The sequence below is a fragment of the Candida oxycetoniae genome (genome assembly GCF_023343755.2).
Source record: "Candida oxycetoniae strain CBS 10844 chromosome Unknown scaffold13, whole genome shotgun sequence".
NCBI lineage: Eukaryota > Fungi > Ascomycota > Pichiomycetes > Serinales > Debaryomycetaceae > Lodderomyces > Lodderomyces oxycetoniae.
Window position 1 is genome coordinate 50923 of NW_026055409.1, and position 20624 is coordinate 71546.

Here is a 20624-nt window from a genome sequence, read left to right on the forward strand (position 1 = left end):
AATGGTTTTGAGAAATGCGTAGTGAAAAACAAAGAACCTTAATTTTCTGATGAGGTGAGTGGAAGGCTATCCCGTTTTTCCTTCCAACTATTTTGTTTGGAGAGGTTTATTCATTTTTTGGGGAGGTTTGTGGACTATGCATGTAACTTTTCATTTTTTGGACTAATATCGGGGATCGCGATCAATGAGGCAATTTGAAAGATTTTCTAAAGCACACAAAGATTAGTTAGAAAGATGGAAATGTCAGGAAAACATAGTTATAATCTGGGATAGAAATATTCAGGATATGGGCTACATAAGGTTATCTGTGAGAACAATATTTGTGGTTTTTTGACTTCCTAGACTGGCTGCCTTCTACTAGAGGTAGAAGACTAGACTAGATACAACTATAAACCGTCTGGACTACCGATGTAACTAAACCCAACTGTAATCCCTCTACTTACCCGATGCAGCCAATTTAATTCATCTCAAAAACAAACAGATTGATTCCTATCCTGGGAAAAAATAAAAAATAGGATTATGAGCCTGTAATTTTTTTTTATAAATTCTAAGTTATTCAACTGACATACAAATTAACTCCAGAAATGAGTTTGAGGGTTGGGTATGAATATATTATTATCTGTTTTGGTTCAAATTACACCTGGTACTTTTCCCTTTTTTTTTTCGCAGATAGGAAAGTGTAACCGTCAAATAGAATGAAAAGACAATTATTTAGAGTCTACCTAAGGTTTTGTTTTATCGAGCTAGCAGAAAAAACTGCTTTGGAAAATGGGTCTGCATTCGAATAGCAAGGTTTGGTGCTGATGTATTGTTTTGCACTGCAATTCACTATTAAAAATCTCAAATTCTTGAACCATTCAAGACTCTCTATGTATCCCGCGCTTGTTCGAGACCCTGTTTTGGTTATACTGGTTTCATTTCATACGCGATTGAAAAAAAGTTACGTAAACTAGTCTCGAAATAGACAAAAAAAAACTAAAAACACATCACACATCACACATAACACGAAAAAGTCAAGTTAAGAGTAATAGAAATATTGATGTATTTTAGAACCCATGCTTGATAGCCACCCCATATGAGAGTAGATGAGATTGGGGGAAGAGATGGGGGTTTAGTTTGACTATGAACCAAAAAAAAAAAGTATCTTACCTGTGTGTTCTGCTTTTTTTTTTTTTTTTATTTTTTTTTTTTTTGTTGTGAATCTGGAGCTTTAGGTTCTCAGAGTTCAGTTAAGAATATTTGTTTTACTCCCATCTCTAAAAACAAGAAGTATATAGAATATTTAAACCCCGGTTATAGCATCGGAAACATATCCTGGTGCGAGTTCAGTATAGCACAAAGAGTTTCTTCTTTATTGTTACACTGTGTTTTTAAATCAATTGAATATTTAACTTTTTCTTTTTTTTCACCCAGGTATCCACCATGGGTAAAACGTATCATAGACAAAATTTTGAAGAGTTCAAATGTAAGGCGTGTTTATGAGTTTAGCTTTAGCAATATGACCCAATGATGTTTGTATCAAAGCCTGAATTTTTAATTTGCACTAATTTTTAATTTGTCTTGTTTAAGAAATGATGTACACCTTTTTTATACACTTTGCTGCGAAATTCGAAAACAAATAATTACAGCCCCTTCGAGAGCATGCTCCTGTCGTGGGAGAGGGGAAGAATAGGAGGGGTCTCATGGTTGTATCATTCACACAATTGGCCCGATCGCATTTATTGAGCGGGTAACTGTGCGATTTTTTCGATAATTTTTCTTTTTCCAGTATGTTGTTTTTCCATATGTATTTTGCTTTTTCCAGCAAATTGTTATTATCACAGAAAGCTCTTTGAAAATCAATTGATATACACTAACTAGAATTTCTTCAGCAAAAGAGATAAAAGTATTCCCATTTCTATAAATATCAGGGAGTCAAAAAAGGCTATCAAAAGGGAGAGCCATGATGTGTGCCAATCGACTCCTTTCCTGGTGCACCCCCCCCCCCTCCTCCCAGTTATGGATGAAGTCTGGTTGAAGTTTATGCAACTCTTTCTCATTCAGAGGTTGAAAAAGTTCATCTTTTTTAAACTTTGTATCACCAAGATCCCTCGGTGTTCTTGCTACCCTTATTTTACCTTTTACGGTTTTTTCTTTTTTATGGCTTTGCGGATAAATAAATAGCCTAAAAAGTCTATAAAAAAAAAAGAAACAAATATAAAAAGAGAGATTCAAAAAGATAGGGAATAATCTAATTAGTAACAGCAACTTCTAAAAACAGACAAATACCCTTTGACCTCGCGTTATTTTCAATTTTTGTTAAAGTTAGTTCCATATAGGTTTGTTCTCTATTATTTTTAAGGAGAAAAGTCTGGTAAGTCTGGTAAATATAGTATATTTGTCGAATGAATATTAAGATGAATACGAAACTACACATTTTTGTTCCCTTTTTTTATTTTGTTTTTTATTTTTTACTAGTATAATAAATATCCCCTCTCAAGCTCCCTTCTTTTTCATACATCCAACACATCCATATGCCGGTTATAAATGGCCCAAGAGTTTTGCGTTTACTATAAGATTTGGAAATTGAATTTGGGAAACCCTCTGTACATATCAGTATATACCCCTCCTTTGTTTTTACTTTTACTATCTTGTTTTGCATTTTAAAGAATCTGCGTGAAGGACAAATAATATATTTAACAACGTTGACTAAGACAAGGATTATTGAGTAAACTCAGCTCTTTGTAGTCGTGACCAGGGTATACACTCTGTAATAGGGTTCTTATTTTGAAAACGACAAACACTATTTGTTGTATGTAACTATATTGTCGTGAAAGTTTGTAACAAAATGAAGTTGCAGAAGTGTTTGTTACTGAATTTCAGAGATTTCATATTGAAATATTAAGGTAGAGATGTTAATGTGGATATTATATTCAAAAGTATTGAGGAAGGAGATAGGCTCTAGATCATCAGAACAATCTCAAAACGGTTATGTCTGTGCAGCACCACATAGAAATCTAGGATCTAAAAGTCTACATAAGTTCCCCTACATTTTACCTTTTGTTACAATGAATATCGAAAAGTTCCTTTTTTTTTTTCATACTCTTCAACAATAGCCATTCGATGAGTCCAATCCACTCGCGCCCTATTTGTTCGCTATTGTTCCTGTTTCACATAATGCAACAACTTTTCATCTTCGATATCAGTGGTTTTGGCTTATTACCAGGCTATTATCTAATTGATCTTAGATGTGTAGCCAAAAATTTCCAAAAAAAAAAAAAAACAAGAGAAAAGAAAAATCAATAGATGATTTAACGGGGCCAGTTGGTCCTTCCTATTTCTACGTTTTTGATCTTTTCTAGGGAACTTTCTCTAATGTTGGTCAAGGAAATAAATACTGAGGTCATCATTTATTAAGGATATCTTGACTGAATCTTCTTTTCTCTTTCTTTTTTTTTTCCATGTCCGTGATCTGAAATAAAAGTTACAAGGTAAAGTGATGTTTTTGCAGCAAACCAAAAGTAAAGGTGTTTCGCAATAAAATAGTTTTAATGTTACAATTAAAAAAAAAAAAGTGGAATGTTTATTGTGGATTTTATTACCATAGCTTTCATCTTATCTAGGAGTGTAGGATCAAGTTTGAAAGAGTGAAAATGCTCTATAAGTCAAGGTCATGATCGAACTGATATTTTCAAAGAGGAGACAAGGAGGGTATATAAGACCCGACTTTGCTGATTAACCAAGTCCCATGGTAAGAGAAATCTTTTTACACACACGCGCGTTTTCTCTCTCTCTCTCTCTCTCTCTCTCTCTTTCTCAATTGAGCTTAATTTTGTAGATCTCAATTAATCGGAGCTCTATAGACTTTGGAATGATTAATTTCAATCTACAACATGCAAGTATAATCGAAAAAAAACAAAAATATTGCTGTCAAGTAAGTATTGGCGAGAGGGGACAATGGGAGGTAAAATGTTAATACACAATTAGCACACACACATATATATATGTATGTATTATGCGTGAGGTAGGTGGTGTGAAACCAAGATGATTATCAAGAAATGGTTATTGAGAATTTCTTATGTAGGTGGAACAAAAAAAAAGAAGTGTATGCACCTGAGACCATAAATTTCTCAGTACATTTTGACAATGTGTGTGAATCCATTCCTTGAAAACAGCTGAGATAGTAATAGGTTGAGCCTTAGTGGTGAGGGCATTTTATATAATTTGCATTGCAATCATTAAAAAAACTAATAGAAGAAAATAAGAATCGATTCACGATATATTATTTTACTTGTGTGAATTGAATCTCTTACCAAATAAAAAAAAAATCAGATATCCGAAAACTGTGGATCTCTTAAATTGATTAAAAATATGATCAGATTGCAATAGAGTTGCATTGAAGTAATCATGACTTTCCCCACATGCTGTTAAGAGGATTGAAACCACCCACCCATATGTGTTGTAGTAGTAGTAGTAGTAGTAGTAGTGGTGGTGGTTGTATTAGAATAGTTAATTTATTAATAACGTCCCGATTTTGACAGACTTATTCAATTTCAATAGATAAATTCATTTTAGAGGGACTTCCCGAAAACGTACGTCTCTACTATCTATAAGGAAAAGAAACTGTTAGATGCGGAGCTACTTAATAATGCATAGGAACAATCTTTAGACTAATAAACTACATAATAACTTATTATACAGCTCTTCAACATTAGCATAGGGGTCTTGTATGCAGTACAGAAGCTAAGCAACTGTATCTGAGATAAAACTATGCAAGAACCAAAGAAAAAGAAAACAAAATATATTATTATATTAGGCTCGCAGTATGATTACTAAACAAGATTAGGTTTTGCCGCAGAACCAATTCAACAAGAATTTATAATTAGACAGCGAAGAGAAAAATAATAAATAAGAAATTACACCTTGAATGTTGCACAGAAATGAGAAACTTTAGCTCTTAGATACATTTTTTTTTTTGTGTAGGCAGAAATTGCCACTTACTTAGAGAATGTGACAAGCGTATTTACAGGTAAGACTAATAGTAAGAGTTTGGTATCCTCAATACATCTAGTAACAGAAGTGGTTATATGCCTTTATATAAAAGCCTACCGATTTCCTCCCCTCCCCCTTTCCCTGCTACCCCCTCTAATTTGCCCATTTCAAAGTTGACGTTTTTTGAAAACTTTACTGTCCATTCTAAACTCTGCTGACAAAAAAAAGCAAATAAGCATAGTCATAAATAACCTCACCTTGAGTGACAGGGTACTCAGTTGATTTTCAGTTAATTCCATGTTCAAGCAAGAATCGTATAAATCAGATTCAGATTCAACTTCACTAAACAAGATGTCATTCAAGAACTTGATCTGTCATCAAGACACATCTAGCAGAGCTATGTTTGATGAAACCAAACCAAAGATTACTTCACTACCTTCATTTAGTGAGTTGTTGACTTCAATTCCGTTACCTTTTGACATTAAATCTTCAAGGAGTAATAGCAGCAGCAGTAGCAGCAGTAGCAGTTGTGGTAACGGAAGCTATTCCTTCTCATCCGCATACACTTTGAATCAACAACAACAACGTAATAATAGATTACTGTCGATTGCTTCACCACCTTATAATTATTACACTCAACATTCAATACTCAATAGAATGTCCACCCCGCCTTCCCAGCAGCTGCCACAACAATTCTCTCCGAAGGCCCCAGTGGTATTCTCACAAGTGAATAGTAGTGAAGACAGTTTTGCTACACCTGTGCCTCTCACGGTGAACCACGATCCTGCCACTACGCACGCTCAAACCAATTTCAATCCTATAACACCAGTAATGAACACATTCGATACAAAGATACGATCAAATTCATCTGCAGCTATACTACAATCGACTTGTTCGTCAACAATGACATCGCCTCATTTGACTCAACACCGACAACAATCTGTTGCATTACCAACATCACCTCGTAGTCATTTTGTCACTGGTTCGTCGGATGCTATGAGTAAGTCGCCTAGAGACCCAAGAAGGAAACATATATGCAAAGTGTGCTCTCGATCATTTACTACGAGTGGACACTTGGCAAGACATAATAAAATTCACACTGGAGAACGAAAACACGAATGCCCCTGGCCTTCATGCGATGCTAGGTTTGCAAGGCAGGATAATTGTATGCAGCACTATAAAACACATACTAATGGTAAGAATAAAAGGGCTAGAAGTACAAGTGGAGCAAGCGTTGTCAATACCAATACTAGGAACAATAATAACAATAATAGCAATAATACAAATGGGGTTGGATCTGCAGGTTATTCACCGGCAATACTACCACCTCATCTCCGTAATCTTCATCAAGGTAATATGGATGGTCCTGCTGTTGCTATTGGCATGCCTGTAATGTCGCTGTTGCCACATCATCAAGCCGCCCCACCACCGAATTTGAACTATATACGTAAATCATATGTTTAGTAACAAGTATGAAAAAAAGAAATAGTAATGAAATACTAATGATTTGATATTGAAAACTGAATCTTTAACACAGACATCAATTGCGCAGCCTCTTTCTATACACTAAGGTTTCAGATTTACGCTTAGGTTTGTAACCGATGCTAGACCAAAGTAAGGAGTCTGAGTGATAGATCTCAACTCGATATGATGGAATTATACAAATGGACAGAGTGAGGGAGAGAGGGAGAGAGACGTAAAACTGAGAGTATATTGTAGAGTCTGTAACCATAAGAGTCATAGCAAAACCGTGGTTAATAATGTTTCCTGTATGAATTCTGGACAGTTTCCAGCAGGTTCTGAAATCAACCAGTATTTTGTTTATATAACTGGTATCTCTTGATCACACGTTATCAATGAATAAGACTCTACACCACTTTCTCCACGTTTCAATCTTACACTCTTTCCTTCTGTATTTCTGGACTGGCTTGGTTCACAAACGGCCCGCCCGCCGTGCCAATTTTCCTATATTAAATAAAAGAGAGATTCAATACTTGGCTGCGAAAAAAGTTGGCATTTTAATTGTTACTCACCAAGTTGTTGTTCGCCTATTGAACGATAATATTTTTTTTTCTTTGCTCATGGCACTTCTTAGCAAAGTTTATATTAGAACATTAGATCTGGTTCCTTGAACTAAGCATTTTGCAAAATGCCCAGGATTTGCAGTGGTTGTAGTTAATAGTTGTAGTTGTAGTTGTAGTTGTAGTTGTCCTAAGTGTTAAACTTGCTAGTTTTTTTTGTTTTTTTGTTTAATTTCGGGATATCAATTCCAGCAATACCTTACATGACCTTACATACCAGTCAAAAGACAGCTTCAACAGGCGATAATAGTCAGAGTCATACATTAATATCAATATTCTTATATTTTTTTTTCAAAATGTACCAGAAGTAATAACACCCCTCACTCTCACCAACTAATCACCTCCTGCAGCCCCTTTCCCTTTATTTCCTTAACTTAATAATACGAAATGAAAAATAAAGAAAAATAAAGATAACTTATAGGGGGGAACTTACATTAAGGTACATGCCAATAAAGTTAGAGTAAGAAAGAGGAAGATTGGTAACAAATATAGATGTTTTTACCTAATTGATTTCAATTGTAAACAAATTATGGCTTTCTCCTTTTTTTTTTTCCCTCTGTTTCCTACTTTTGTTTCTTTGCTTCTCCTTTTCTTTGGCCTTGGTTCTGGTTTAGATTCAAGGTAAAGAATATGAAAGAGTTGGCGGGTGGTGATTCGTGACAGAGGATAGACTAATAAAAGGTTTGTGTATAGTACAGATCTCTACTATTTTAGGTGACGTAAGCCTTTTATTAAAAAAAAAATTATTAGCTGGTAGAACAAGATGGTAGCGATTTTGGAAACTAGTTCTTGGAGCATACTTACAACTGTTATTGCTAGCTAAGAGTTTGGCTGTGGAATCATGGGTCGTAGTATTAATAGTGGTAGTAGTAGTTTTTTGTGGGGTAAAAGAGATGATAAGATTGAATAAATGTTGTTTATTTTATTTCAGGAGCCAATGCCAATAAACGAAACTAGGTCTGGAAAACGAAACTTTTCTTTTCCAATATCGAAGAAAAAAAAAAAAAGAAAAAAGAAAACCGAATATTTTCCCAGTTGGATGTTAATTGTAAACTATTTGTAGGTTGTTGTAATGGGAATATATGATGATTTTTAGTATTAGGTTCTTCTTTTTTCTTTTTAGCTCAAGTCGTGAAAAGATCAAGTGTCTTTTTTCACCGCCAAGGGGGGTTGGGGGTTGGAGAGCACTGAAAACAAGAAAATTTCTTTCTCGATATAGAGTGATTATAGATAGAAAAGTTGGTGACGCAATAATTGAGTAGGGAAAGCTGCCACTTTTTTGTGATCTAGTGAGAGTTTGTGTTTATGTGGAAGAAGCTGATGAAGGTAGATTATTATTATTTTGGTTTTGTAATTAATAGCTCTTAGCTCTAGTTTTTTTAGTTTGTTGATGATCAGATAAGAATCAGATGCAATATGATGCACCTCTTTCAGAATCATGAAAGAAGGAGAAACAGAAGATAAAAAAAATACTCCCTATAGAGATGATGTTTGGTCATAAAATGGGAGGTATGAGTCAATGCAACTCCACTAGCTCGCTTTGCTCCCTAGTGTCGATCAAAGAGGGCGAGAGAGAGGGGGGGGGGACGAATTCGGAGAGAGTTATTAGAGAAGAAAATTAGACCCCTTTTGCTCAGTCCTAGGAAAGTTCGTAAAAAGAGAATGGATATAAACAAATATGAAATAAGGAACTAGGGAAAAACTCCCTAATCCCTCTTTCAGAGCTGACTATCCTGATAAGAGAAAAAAAGGGAAAACTCTTTACTCCATACCCTCCCCCCCTCTCAAATGTAGATTCATTATAATGTGGTATTGCCCCCCCTCAAATGTAGATTCATTATAATGTGGTATTGCAACGTCTATCTAACCCAATGCACCCGTTTTTTCACCAAGAGGTCGTAACCTGTGTTTTTGAAGGGGAGGGTGGGCTAAAAAAGAAAAAGAAAAAGAAAAGAGAAATTAGGATTCCCAGTGGTTTTAAATACTTTTTATTTTGTTGATTTTTTGACTAAACACCATCTCCATCACCCACCATTACTACTTACACTAAATTTGTAGAAAGTTTTAAGCTTTCTAAATAAGATCCTTTGGTTTTTGTGCTCGTTTTCTTCTAGGGGGTGTGTGACCCCTAAATTTGAGGCTGGTTGGCTTTTTTTAGACTTTTATCTGGTTCTAAAAGTTTATAGTTTATAGTTTAAGTTTTTGGCATTTTTGAGTTCTGGAGATTTGTAAATTTAAGTTTAGATTTAGGTTGGTGTGGTAGTGAAATATTATTACTGTCCCGATTTTATAATCCATCAAAAAAAGAGAAAAGACCACTAAGGTTAATTTTTGCTCTAGCGTAGAGAGAAGCAACTTTACCGATGTAACATAGGGTGAAAAGGGCTAACAAGAAAAGAAAAAGGGTAACGATCTACAATATGTAAGGCTTATGGTATGAAGTCGAGTCTAAATTTTATCCCAAACAGAGTCAACTATAGCAATCATGTGGTGTCAAAAGAGAGTCGACACTAGGGAGCAAAGCGAGCTAGTGGAGCAGCATTGACCCATACCTCATTATGAGGTTGATTTCTTGAAGAAGGGAAAATAAACAAGTAAAACCTCCTTGTAATATGTAACAAGAGACGTGAGAAAAAGAAAAAAGAAATATTAGAATACCCCATTTGATCCATTGAGTTTTTTCCAAGAATAGAACACCCATTTGATCCATTGAGTTTTCTTTTTTAAGAAAAATCTATTTTGGTACATACATGGGCTTGGGTTGCATTAGGGCAAGTTAAGTGGGGAGTAGAAGGGGATTTAGAATTTCACTGTTCACGATACTTTAAATAAAAAAGAAGGGTCAAGAAAAGAAAAAAAGAGATCGGCCGAAAAAAAAAAAAGAAATCGGCTGAAAAAGAAAAATGCGTGGTGTTTCTAAGGCGTCTTGGTTGGAGATTACCAGCTGATAATGAAAGAAAACGAAAAGAATTGGTATATGATGAAGAAAAGAATTGGTATATGATGAAGAAAAGAATCGGTATATGATGAAGAAAATTTTGACATAAAGTATTGATCCCTGAAAAATTGTAGATTATTCAGGGATCAAGAAATGTACAATGTGATGATGCTAGAATGACCTTTGTCGAACTTCCAGTTCGTATTTGTGAGCCAATTAGTTCCTACAGAAAGTATGTAGGAATAGATATAAAAAAAAACCCCCCTCGAAAGTCATTGTTTTTTTTTTTAGACAGGGAAGAAGGGGCCCCTTTTGATTTTTTGCATATTCTCGCTTCTGCCTGTTGTTGCTGCACCTTTTGAAAATACAGGTATCAGGATACTATCGAGCAGAGCGAGATAGTGGAGCAGCACTTGGTAGCTTGTTACAAAGTTAACAAAGTTAACCTGTTTCTTGTTTTGAAGGGGAATTGCGGTATCCTGAAATAAGGGGTTTGCTGCTGTTTTGAAATAAGGGGTTTGCTGCTGTTTTGAAATAAGGGGGGTTAGTCGTATTTTGAAATAAAGGGTTTTTTCCATGAATTTTTTTTTCCTGTTCACACCAGAAAGAGCGAGATAGTGGAGCACAATTAAATATCAATAATATAGAGTATAAAGGCGGTGTTTTCCTTTCCCACTTTGTCAAATTATTACTTGTATATGCCACTATCGAGCAGAGCGAGCTAGTGGAGCAGCACTTGGTAGCTTACTTCATTGAACCATCAAGAATAACTACGTTAGGTATTAATCACGTGACATACTGGTATATTTTTTTTGCAATGGATTATTTTTATTTCATAGCCATTAAAAGTGAGTTTGAGATGGAAACAACACTATCGAGCAGCACCGACTAGCTTGTTCCAATACTGACTAGCTTGTTACGACAATGCCTTTTTTTTCTATCTACTTACTCATCATCATACACGTTTACATAATAATGTGTGCCGTTCAATTCCGAGCCGATATTATATACAATTCCATTGATAATAATCTTTCTAATGTTGAACTTGCGCAACGTATCCAAATCACCACCATCTTTTAATGTATCAGCAAAGACGTCACTATCTACTCCGCTGATATGAGTATGTTCTTGTTCGTCTGCTCTCCTCTCTGCATTGCCTCGGTGTAGATTCAATATTGCCTGAACCATATCATTAGTATAATGACTAATACATTTCGGAATGTTAGCATAAAGTCTTTTTGTAAATTCACACTCATCAGTCGAGATAACGTCTGATGTCGCACCCTCGTCATATTCTCCATGATCAATAACTTTTTTCTCATAACATTTGAAAGGTTGTCTTTCAGTGTGATTTGTTACCTTATGGAAATCCCAATGATGATTCCATAATGGGAACGATAGTTGATCTAATTGAGTGATTAAGTCATCTTGAATCATTCTATGGTTTAAAAATTCACCAATAACGGAAAATAAATGGGAAACATTCATATCCTTGTACTGATGAGTGTCAATACAGTGGTATTTATGATGCATCATGTAATCGTCTAATTTGGTTAAGAATTCGTCACAATGTTCACATTTACAACCATTGAATAAAACAGTGTTCATGTATTGTTCATAGCATGCAAATGTTTGAAATAGGTTAGGTAGAACCAATGTTAATCGATTGTTTGACGAGTACCTATTAATGATTTTAGGCAAAACGGTCATGAACATGTCATATCTCCGGCGATAATTTCCTTCTACACCATCGGGAAAGTTGCCCAAGATTGGTAATTTATGTTTTATAGACAAGTATGTAAGGTTTGAACATACTTGTGAAACAAAATTCAAAATGTTCAAATCAAACGATTCATTAGCTGCATGTGTGGGAAAAACAGAACCTTGCACAATGGAAAGTTTCTTTAGCTTAGGAAATGAAGAAGGGAGTAGAGTTAAACAGTCAAGAACGTAATCATCGGGGTCGGAACTTTCTGTTGTATAGGGGATAATGAGTTCCAACTCTTGCATGTTGTCCCAAGTAATACTATTTACCAACAATGTATTCATATTCATGTCACTCAGGTTGAAAACCAACTTGAACTTGCGCATATTGGGGAATTGAATCAGTTTAGCAAAAACCGCTTTTCGAAACCAGGACCAATAACTGTATTCATCATCGGCTAGTATCAAGGATGTTAATTGACTAGGCGACAACGATACTTGACTACCAACAAGTTGTCTCTTGTTTTGTTCGACATAGTGGTGGTGTTCTTCTTGCTGATTGATACCGTTTCCTTCCACAATAACAAACTTTTTCAAACAGAGTTTATCTAGATTCAAAACTTGACGAAGAGAAGCATTGCTTATATAAAAACAATCCAACAGACTCAATTTATCAGCCAATTTCTGTATATCATTAATGATCACATCATTAAATTCTCCAAAAACATGAACCTCCTGAATATAAGAAACCAAATCGGGATTGATCTCCAAGGCTTGAAGAAGCACGACCAATCTTGCATGGACCATTCTCAAGTTTAGTTCATAATCATGAGAATGACGAAACCCATAAATAGTTACACGAGATCCATCTTGCAAATCCACTTTACGAGCAGTTAAGAGATCAGTGACACCACCATCGCTACTTCTAGACTTGGGCTTAAGACTAGCATAGCTTCGCAAAGGAGGAGTTTCTGTTATTACTATTCGAGAATAAAGCCTTTGCAAGCACGGATGGTAAAATTCATAGTTTGTAGTAGCAAGGTTGATCAACGATTGTTGGGGTAAATAACTTATAATTTTCTTCAAAATATGTGGTGGTAGCCCAAGAAGCAGTTGTGCTGTAAGAGACATTCTGACCTATCAGTAGTACTGCAAAAACTCCCGCTAGTATCGCCCTTTAAAACATATATATGAAATACCATATACCGTATAACTCTAAAAGCCGAGGTTCTTCCAAAAAAGTCGGATGAAAAATTTCCTCCCCCCCCCCTGCCGCCGCCACCACCGCCGCCGCCAAAGGTGATGAGATGGCGCTACCATATGCAATGCTCATCTCGCCAGGTGGGCACGACCTATTGATTCCTTTATTATTGGTGATGAGCTTTTCAAAGTGGGGGAGTAGAAGGAGTGTTAAAAAGTGGTATCATATCATCCCAATGGAAACGACTTTCCCGAGCCTGCTTAAGCGTAAATTACTAGTTGCCAAGTAGGGTTTAGAGGAGTTATGATACAAATAGAGAGCTATTAAGTAAGCCCACATTTTCTCTCTTTTGGCGAGTTTGGTTTCTGTAAATGCGAGAGTGAGGGAACTTTGAATACTTCAATAGTTCGAGACCCTCTTTTGATCATTGATGTCAAAATGGAAGGGGGGGTTGGGCTCCACCCACACACACAAACACAGAGAGACACAACGCAATATAAAAGGTGATACTTATCACTCACAGGATACGTATACCTTATGCTACAGGGTCTTGATTTTGTGCATTACAGAATTATTTTTTTGAGATACGCAATGCAAATACCTGCATTTTGAAACTACGTGAATGCATTGTAATTGAGTTACAATTTTTTTCAATTTTGTTCTTTCTTGCATCGCATGTGTGTAATGCAGGCAATCGAAGTAGTCTAGTGCCTTTCTATTTTTTGTTGAATTACCGAGGATTGAGTGTAAGGCCTCTCTTTTTTTGTTCATGAAATAGGGTGGATACGAGTATTTGATTTGTTTCAAACGGGTTTCCCCATTTCTTTTTCCCTATTTTTGAGAAGATAAAGCAAGTCACACGGGTTGGATCTGTCAATGACATATGCTTTGTGATTGTAGAGTTGAGAAGCCAGTGCCAAGCTTTAACAACAGCGGCTTTTTCTTTTCTACTTTTTTGAAAATGTTGGGTGCTAATTATTATAAAAGATGAAAAATCAATTTTGGAAAATACAAAAGTAGGAAAACTCTTATTACGTAAAGAAAAGCTTCATTTTCTATTTCTATTCAGATGCCAGATTGTAGTCTATCTAATCATCAATTAATCACAATGGGTGAAAAATCCCATTGTTAAAATTGAAGAAAATAAAGAGGGTAAAAGTGTTATTTCAACGCTTTACAATATGCAAATTGGAAAAAAAAATGAATGTATGTGGGAAAATGCCTTATATTTATATATATTCAACAATTTGGTACATTCTGTGTTGTATATGAAGTTTAGTTGACAAGGCAAAAACTGCATTTTGACAGGAGGCGTTTATGTCATTTGAGGCTTGATGGTTTTTGCAAGTAATTTTTATTATGAGATGTACTCTTTTGCCAAGTTGATTTTAATGGTTATTGGTGATGACCTTTTGTTCATGTAATATACCTCTAGAAACAGGACAAAGTCTCTCTTAAGTGGATCCGCAACACTATCGAGCAACACTATCGAGCGAAGCGAGATAGTGGTGCATAGAGACTAGACGAGTGAAACAACACTATCGAGCGAAGCGAGATAGTGGTGCAGTACTGACTACACCGACACTATCGAGCGACACTATCGAGCAGAGCGAAATAGTGGAGCACACTAGCTTCCACCGACACTCTTGAAAACGAGAGCCACGACATACGGAAAAAAAATAGATCGCGACACTATCAAGCGGCACTACCAAGCGGCACTATCAAGCTGGACTATCTTGCTCTGCTCGATAGTGCAGCACACTACTTTGCTCTAGAAAATGTTTTTCAATATATTTCGTTTTTATGATAAGGAGTTTAAGTGAAAAAATTACCAATATTTTGAAAAAGCTACTAACTAATGAAAAAGTTTATATAGGTTAACGAGCTCACTATTTTCTTAATTAAAAACTTTGAGTTTGAAATTCCAACTTTTCTGAAATAAAGTTCCTTTTGTATTAGAGTGAAATCTGGATTCAGATAAATCAGTCCCGTAACATCCCCCCTACAATTCTTCAACCCTTGATAAAATCTTTTTTCCCTATTGTTTACCCCGGCTAAAAAAAAGTAAAAAGAAGGAGAGTTGTGGCCATCTTAGTTCAAAGGAAAGGAGAGTTGTGGCCATCTTAGATCAAAGGAAAGGAGATTTGTAACCATTTTAGTGCAAAGGAAAAGAGGTGGTAATTTTGGTGCAAATTTTCCCATTTTTTTGCTTCTGCTATTCTTAAACCCGATGAAAATCAAGTTAGAAGTGAATTTCAATGTGGTTAATATTTGTACATTCTAAGCCGCATTGTTTTATTAATTTTCTAAAGTTTTCCTTTGTGTTGTTTCCGATTTCGCTTCAACACATATCATAGGTTGAGATTAGTCTTACGTCAATAGGTCACTTCATCAAGCTATGTTTGCTAGACAGCAATGATGCCTTTTTTTTCTTTTTTTTTTTAAGGCGAGAGGGGTGGGAGGTTATGTTGTTAATAAAGTTGTTGGCAATTGCCCATATCTACTCTTTATTAGATTTAAAGATCAATAAAAGCCAACCCACTTAGGATTACTAATAACACACAGGAATATAGCAATAATTTTAGTTTCTATTGAAGAAATAGAGATTTAACTTCTAACCTAAATGACCCATACTTCTTTCACACACACAAACACAGACGTAGACACACTTTCTCTCCCTCTCTCTCTCCCTCTACTTGCCCTCGATTTGGACAAAGCTACTTATCCACACATGGTAGTGCACTACTATTGATTTTTCGTATATACGAAATCTGTCAAATCCGTTATATAATAAATGGAGTTACACAAAAATGCATTTTGCATCTTTTTTTTGCAAACTGCCATTATATTATCATTGATGTATATATTTGAAGATGAATTTCTTCAAGTTGAGAAACAGTAGGCTTTTGTATATACTTTTTCCACTCATTTCCACTCTTTCTTTGCCATAAAGACTAACTATAACTTAGAACCATATTTTGCAAATGGAGCTGACTTCTCGGTCCAACTCCTCAGAGTCGATAAAGTTGGTAGATCAATCAAAAAATAATAAAGAACAAGAGTCATCGCTAGCATCTGAAGATGCAAATGACGATATTTTGCAATCATATCATGGACTGGCACTGGACTTGGAAGTTAATGCAATTAAAAGAGAAGAGGCCTTGTATGATAATGCACTTGATCAATACAATCCCGATTTAATAGCCCTAGGGTCTAATGCACTATTGTCAAGGCAAATTTCACGAATAATTACAAATACCGAACTGCGAAAGCTGGGAAAGGCCTGGGCGGAAAAAAGTGGAACTATTTTTTTGCTCGGAGAAGGCAGAGAGTTGCCACCTGATCTACCAGATAGGTCAGCATTTATTGTTTCATATAACGGAAAGGATGATACTGACCATCCCCATAATTACTCGCTATGGACAAAGATAATGTATTCTTTTTGCGTAGGACTAGCTGCATTATCGGTGTCTATGGGATCAGCCATGTTCTCTGCTGGCGATACAGAAATTATGCATATTTTCCATATAGGTGTTTCGGTTGCGGCACTAGGCACTTCGCTTTTCGTGCTTGGGTTTGCAGCGGGTCCTGTTATACACGGACCATTATCAGAGTTACTTGGGCGTAAAGTGGTTATGATCATTTCATGCCTTGGGTATGTGTGTTTTTCATTCGGTGTGGCTACTGGTAAAGATATACAAACCGTCATGATTTGTCGGTTTTTTGCTGGGTTTGTTGGTAGTGCGCCTTTTGTTGTTGCACCAGCAGTTATGGTTGATTTATTCAATGCAAAACATCGTGGCGTAGCTATTGCAGTATTTTCCTGTACCTTGTTTGGAGGACCAATGTTTGCTCCTATACTAGGTGGTTTTACAGTGAAAAACCTGGCATTGGGGTGGAGATGGACTTCGTATTTCTCAGCAATCATTGGATGTGTTGCTTTAGTTTTGAACACTTTTGTACTAAAGGAAACTTACCATCCTTTTTTGCTAGTAAGAAAAGCAGAATTGTTAAGAAGAAAAACTGGTAATTGGGGGATTTTTGCTCCTCATGAGGAAGTTACTTTGAGTTTCAGCGAAATTGTCCGAAACAATGTGGCGAGACCATTGAAATTGTTAATTACTGAACCAATTATCTTATTGGTTAGTCTTTATAACGCATTTATTTACGGTATGCTATATATGTTCCTTACAGCAATACCAATTATATATTCGGGAGGTTATGGATGGAGTCAAGGTGTTGCAGAACTACCATATATCTCGATGTTTTTAGGGATAATATCGGGATGTGCGTTAATTGTTTGGTTTGAGTTTTATACAAATAAGAAAATTGAAGCTCACGGACATAAACCCGTTCCAGAAGATCGATTACCACCGGTTATGGTTGGGGGTTTCACATTTGTGATTGGAATCTTTTGGTTAGGATGGAGTGGTGATTACCCCAAACAAGTTCACTGGATTGTGCCTACAATAGGAGCATTTTTTATTGGTAATGGGTTAATATCGATCTTCCTTCCCACAATGAACTACATTATTGACTGCTATTTATTCATCGCAGCTTCGGCTCTAGCAGGCAATGCTTTTATCCGTTCAGCATTTGCGTCAGCATTTCCTTTATTTTCTACACAAATGTTTACTAACTTAACGGTCAAATGGGCATCAACGTTAATCGGATGTTTGGCGGTTCTTATGTTTCCTATCCCTTTTTTATTCTATAAATATGGAGCAACAATTAGACAAAAGTCAACACATGCTTTGCATTAATAATCATCCCTTGCATTAATAGTCATCCCTTGGTTTAGTGAAGAAAAAAGAAGAGACTATTATGTACATATCCTATCCTATAATATACACTAATAAGGCATGGTTTTAAGGCATGGTTTTAAGGCATGGTTTTAAGGCATGGTTTTAAGGCATGGTCCCCTACCTAAAGATAAGCCTTGAAAGCTGCTTAGTCACTTAATCTATTGTGGTGTGTGGCCAATGCTTTGTATTATTAATCGACGCTACCAAGTCCGCAACGTTCCGTTACTAATCTTTGATGACATGATAATTTGACAGATTTTTCAACTTAATTAGGTATGTAGCAAATAATTATAAAAAGAAGTAAATGTTGGTATGGTTTTGGGAAGGAAGGGTTGATTGTGATTATTTGTGACTGATTGTGACTAATTGTGGCTAATTGTGATTGAAGAGGGGGGAAAAGAAAAAGAAACAAGAAGAAGAAGGAAGAATGTTTCAAAATTTTAGTAATGATAATGAGATTATATCTCAGCAGGGTAAACCCTCAATTTTAGATCCTGAAGCTAGTGTTGATCCAACTCGTGATGGGTCTTTTTCTTCATCTTTTAGCTCTACTAGATCAGTTGAAGAGGAACCTAAATCGTTTGCTGGTAATATAGATGGTGACGATGATGTCAACTTGCATTCTGGTCAAATAGTAGAAGGAGGTGATGAGCTTACATCTCATGAGGTAAATCCGCAACTATCTAGAGTTGTCCAGAAGAATCACTAATACGGAGTCATTGGTTCGTAAAGGTCAGGAAACTTCAGATGAACCAATACTCGAAATTGGTGAAGGCAGACCTTTTCCTCCGATGTTACCCGATCGAACTCCTTACTGTGTAGCTTATAACGGTGAAGATGATCCTCATCATCCCCATAGTTATCCATTATGGAGAAAAATGCTATACTGTCTCTGTGTCGGGTTATCTGCATTATCTGTTGCAATGGGTTCCGCTATGTTTTCGAATGCAAATAGAGATATCATGAGAGTTTTTCATGTTGGTACATCTGTAGCAGCATTAGGTACTTCCTTGTATGTCTTTGGTTTTGCCGGTGGACCCGTGATTTACGGCCCCATGTCTGAATTGTTTGGTAGGAAATATGTTTTGCTTGTATCTAGTTTGGGCTATGTTTGCTTCTTATATGGCGCTGCTACTGGTAAAGATTTGCAAACTATTTTAATTTGTCGATTCTTCGCAGGGTTTATGGGATCAGCACCTTTAGTTGTGGCACCAGCAGTTATGGTTGATATGTTTTATGCACGAACACGTGGTGTAGCAATTGCTATATTTGCTTCTGTTCTATTCGGAGGGCCCATGATTGCACCTGTTATTGGTGGCTTTACAGTAAAAAATCATGCTTTAGGATGGAGATTTGTGTCATACTTTTCAGCAATCATTGGATGTGTTGCTTTAGTTTTGAACACTTTTGTACTAAAGGAAACTTACCATCCTTTTTTGCTAGTAAGAAAAGCAGAATTGTTAAGAAGAAAAACTGGTAATTGGGGGATTTTTGCTCCTCATGAGGAAGTTACTTTGAGTTTCAGCGAAATTGTCCGAAACAATGTGGCGAGACCATTGAAATTGTTAATTACTGAACCAATTATCTTATTGGTTAGTCTTTATAACGCATTTATTTACGGTATGCTATATATGTTCCTTACAGCAATACCAATTATATATTCGGGAGGTTATGGATGGAGTCAAGGTGTTGCAGAACTACCATATATCTCGATGTTTTTAGGGATAATATCGGGATGTGCGTTAATTGTTTGGTTTGAGTTTTATACAAATAAGAAAATTGAAGCTCACGGACATAAACCCGTTCCAGAAGATCGATTACCACCGGTTATGGTTGGGGGTTTCACATTTGTGATTGGAATCTTTTGGTTAGGATGGAGTGGTGATTACCCCAAACAAGTTCACTGGATTGTGCCTACAATAGGAGCATTTTTTATTGGTAATGGGTTAATATCGATTTTTCTTCCAACGTTGAACTACATTATTGACTGCTATTTGTACGTTTCAGCTTCGGCTTTGGCGTCAAACACCTTTATTCGTTCGGGATTTGGAGCAGCATTTCCTTTATTTTCTACACAAATGTTTACTAACTTAACAGTCAAATGGGCATCAACGTTAATCGGATGTTTGGCGGTTCTCATGCTTCCTGTTCCGGTTTTATTTTACAAGTATGGTGCAAGGATCAGGAAATCCTCCAAATATGTTTTGAACTAGGGCATGGAGGAGATGGTTTCGGGTATCGAGCGACACTATCGAGCGACACCATTGAGCGACACTATCGAGCAGAGCGAGATAGTGGAGCAACACTCAGTAGCTTGTTATAACATTATCGAGCACATTGAGCGACACTATCTAGCAACACGCAGCAGCTTGTTATAACACTATCTAGCAACACGCAGCAGCTTGTTATAACACTATCGAGCAACACGCAGTAGCTTGTTATAACACTATCTCGCTTCGCTCGATAGTGTTAGTGATGTATGTTTAAAAATTAGAGTTGTTAAAGCTTACTTGTATCATCACTATTGAGCTGATCTGCCAAGAGAAATGACAAACAATGTTTCGGAATCAATAGCTAGATTGATTGTGTTTTTTGGGTATTCTAGTAATTGACAGTTTATTTGAATACGTTTTGAGAAGAGACATTGATATAATATTTTCGTAAACAATAGAGAAGGAGAGATTGGCGTTTGACACTATCGAACATAACAAGTTAGTTATTGTGCTCCACTATCGGCACTATCGAGCAGAGCGAGATATTATTGTATCAAGCTAGTCATTGTGCTCTAATATGGGCACAAAGCTAGTCATTGTTGCTCACTATCGACCACCACTATAACAAAAAATATTTTTACTATATAATACCATTTAACCTTATAAAAGGTTGGTTTATTTTCTACCCGAGTCACCATGAATGTCATACAC

At 36.1% G+C, this 20624-nt stretch overlaps 4 protein-coding genes across 4 annotated transcripts; 3 read left to right on the top strand and 1 right to left on the bottom strand. All coding sequences in view use genetic code 12, as the record gives it.

Annotated features, from left to right (window-relative positions):
- Positions 1-5268: 5268 nt before the first annotated feature.
- NRG1 (Nrg1p) lies at positions 5269-6435 on the top strand (the record flags this gene model as incomplete). The annotated part of the gene is made up of 1 exon (XM_049323232.1): positions 5269-6435. One exon carries the CDS (start codon positions 5269-5271, stop codon positions 6433-6435), a length of 1167 nt encoding a protein of 388 aa, XP_049180834.1.
- Positions 6436-10935: 4500 nt separating this feature from the next.
- On the bottom strand, positions 10936-12825 carry KGF56_002046 (uncharacterized protein; the record flags this gene model as incomplete). The annotated part of the gene is made up of 1 exon (XM_049323233.1): positions 10936-12825. One exon carries the CDS (start codon positions 12823-12825, stop codon positions 10936-10938), a length of 1890 nt encoding a protein of 629 aa, XP_049180835.1.
- Positions 12826-15879: 3054 nt separating this feature from the next.
- On the top strand, positions 15880-17658 carry KGF56_002047 (MFS transporter; the record flags this gene model as incomplete). Its single annotated transcript, XM_049323234.1, has 1 exon — positions 15880-17658. The coding sequence occupies one exon, from the start codon at positions 15880-15882 to the stop codon at positions 17656-17658; it is 1779 nt and encodes a 592-aa protein (XP_049180836.1).
- A 469-nt stretch (positions 17659-18127) lies between these two features.
- Positions 18128-19913, top strand: KGF56_002048 (MFS transporter; the record flags this gene model as incomplete). Its single annotated transcript, XM_049323235.1, has 2 exons — positions 18128-18367; positions 18417-19913. The coding sequence occupies 2 exons, from the start codon at positions 18128-18130 to the stop codon at positions 19911-19913; spliced, it is 1737 nt and encodes a 578-aa protein (XP_049180837.1).
- Between the last annotated feature and the right edge of the window lie 711 nt (positions 19914-20624).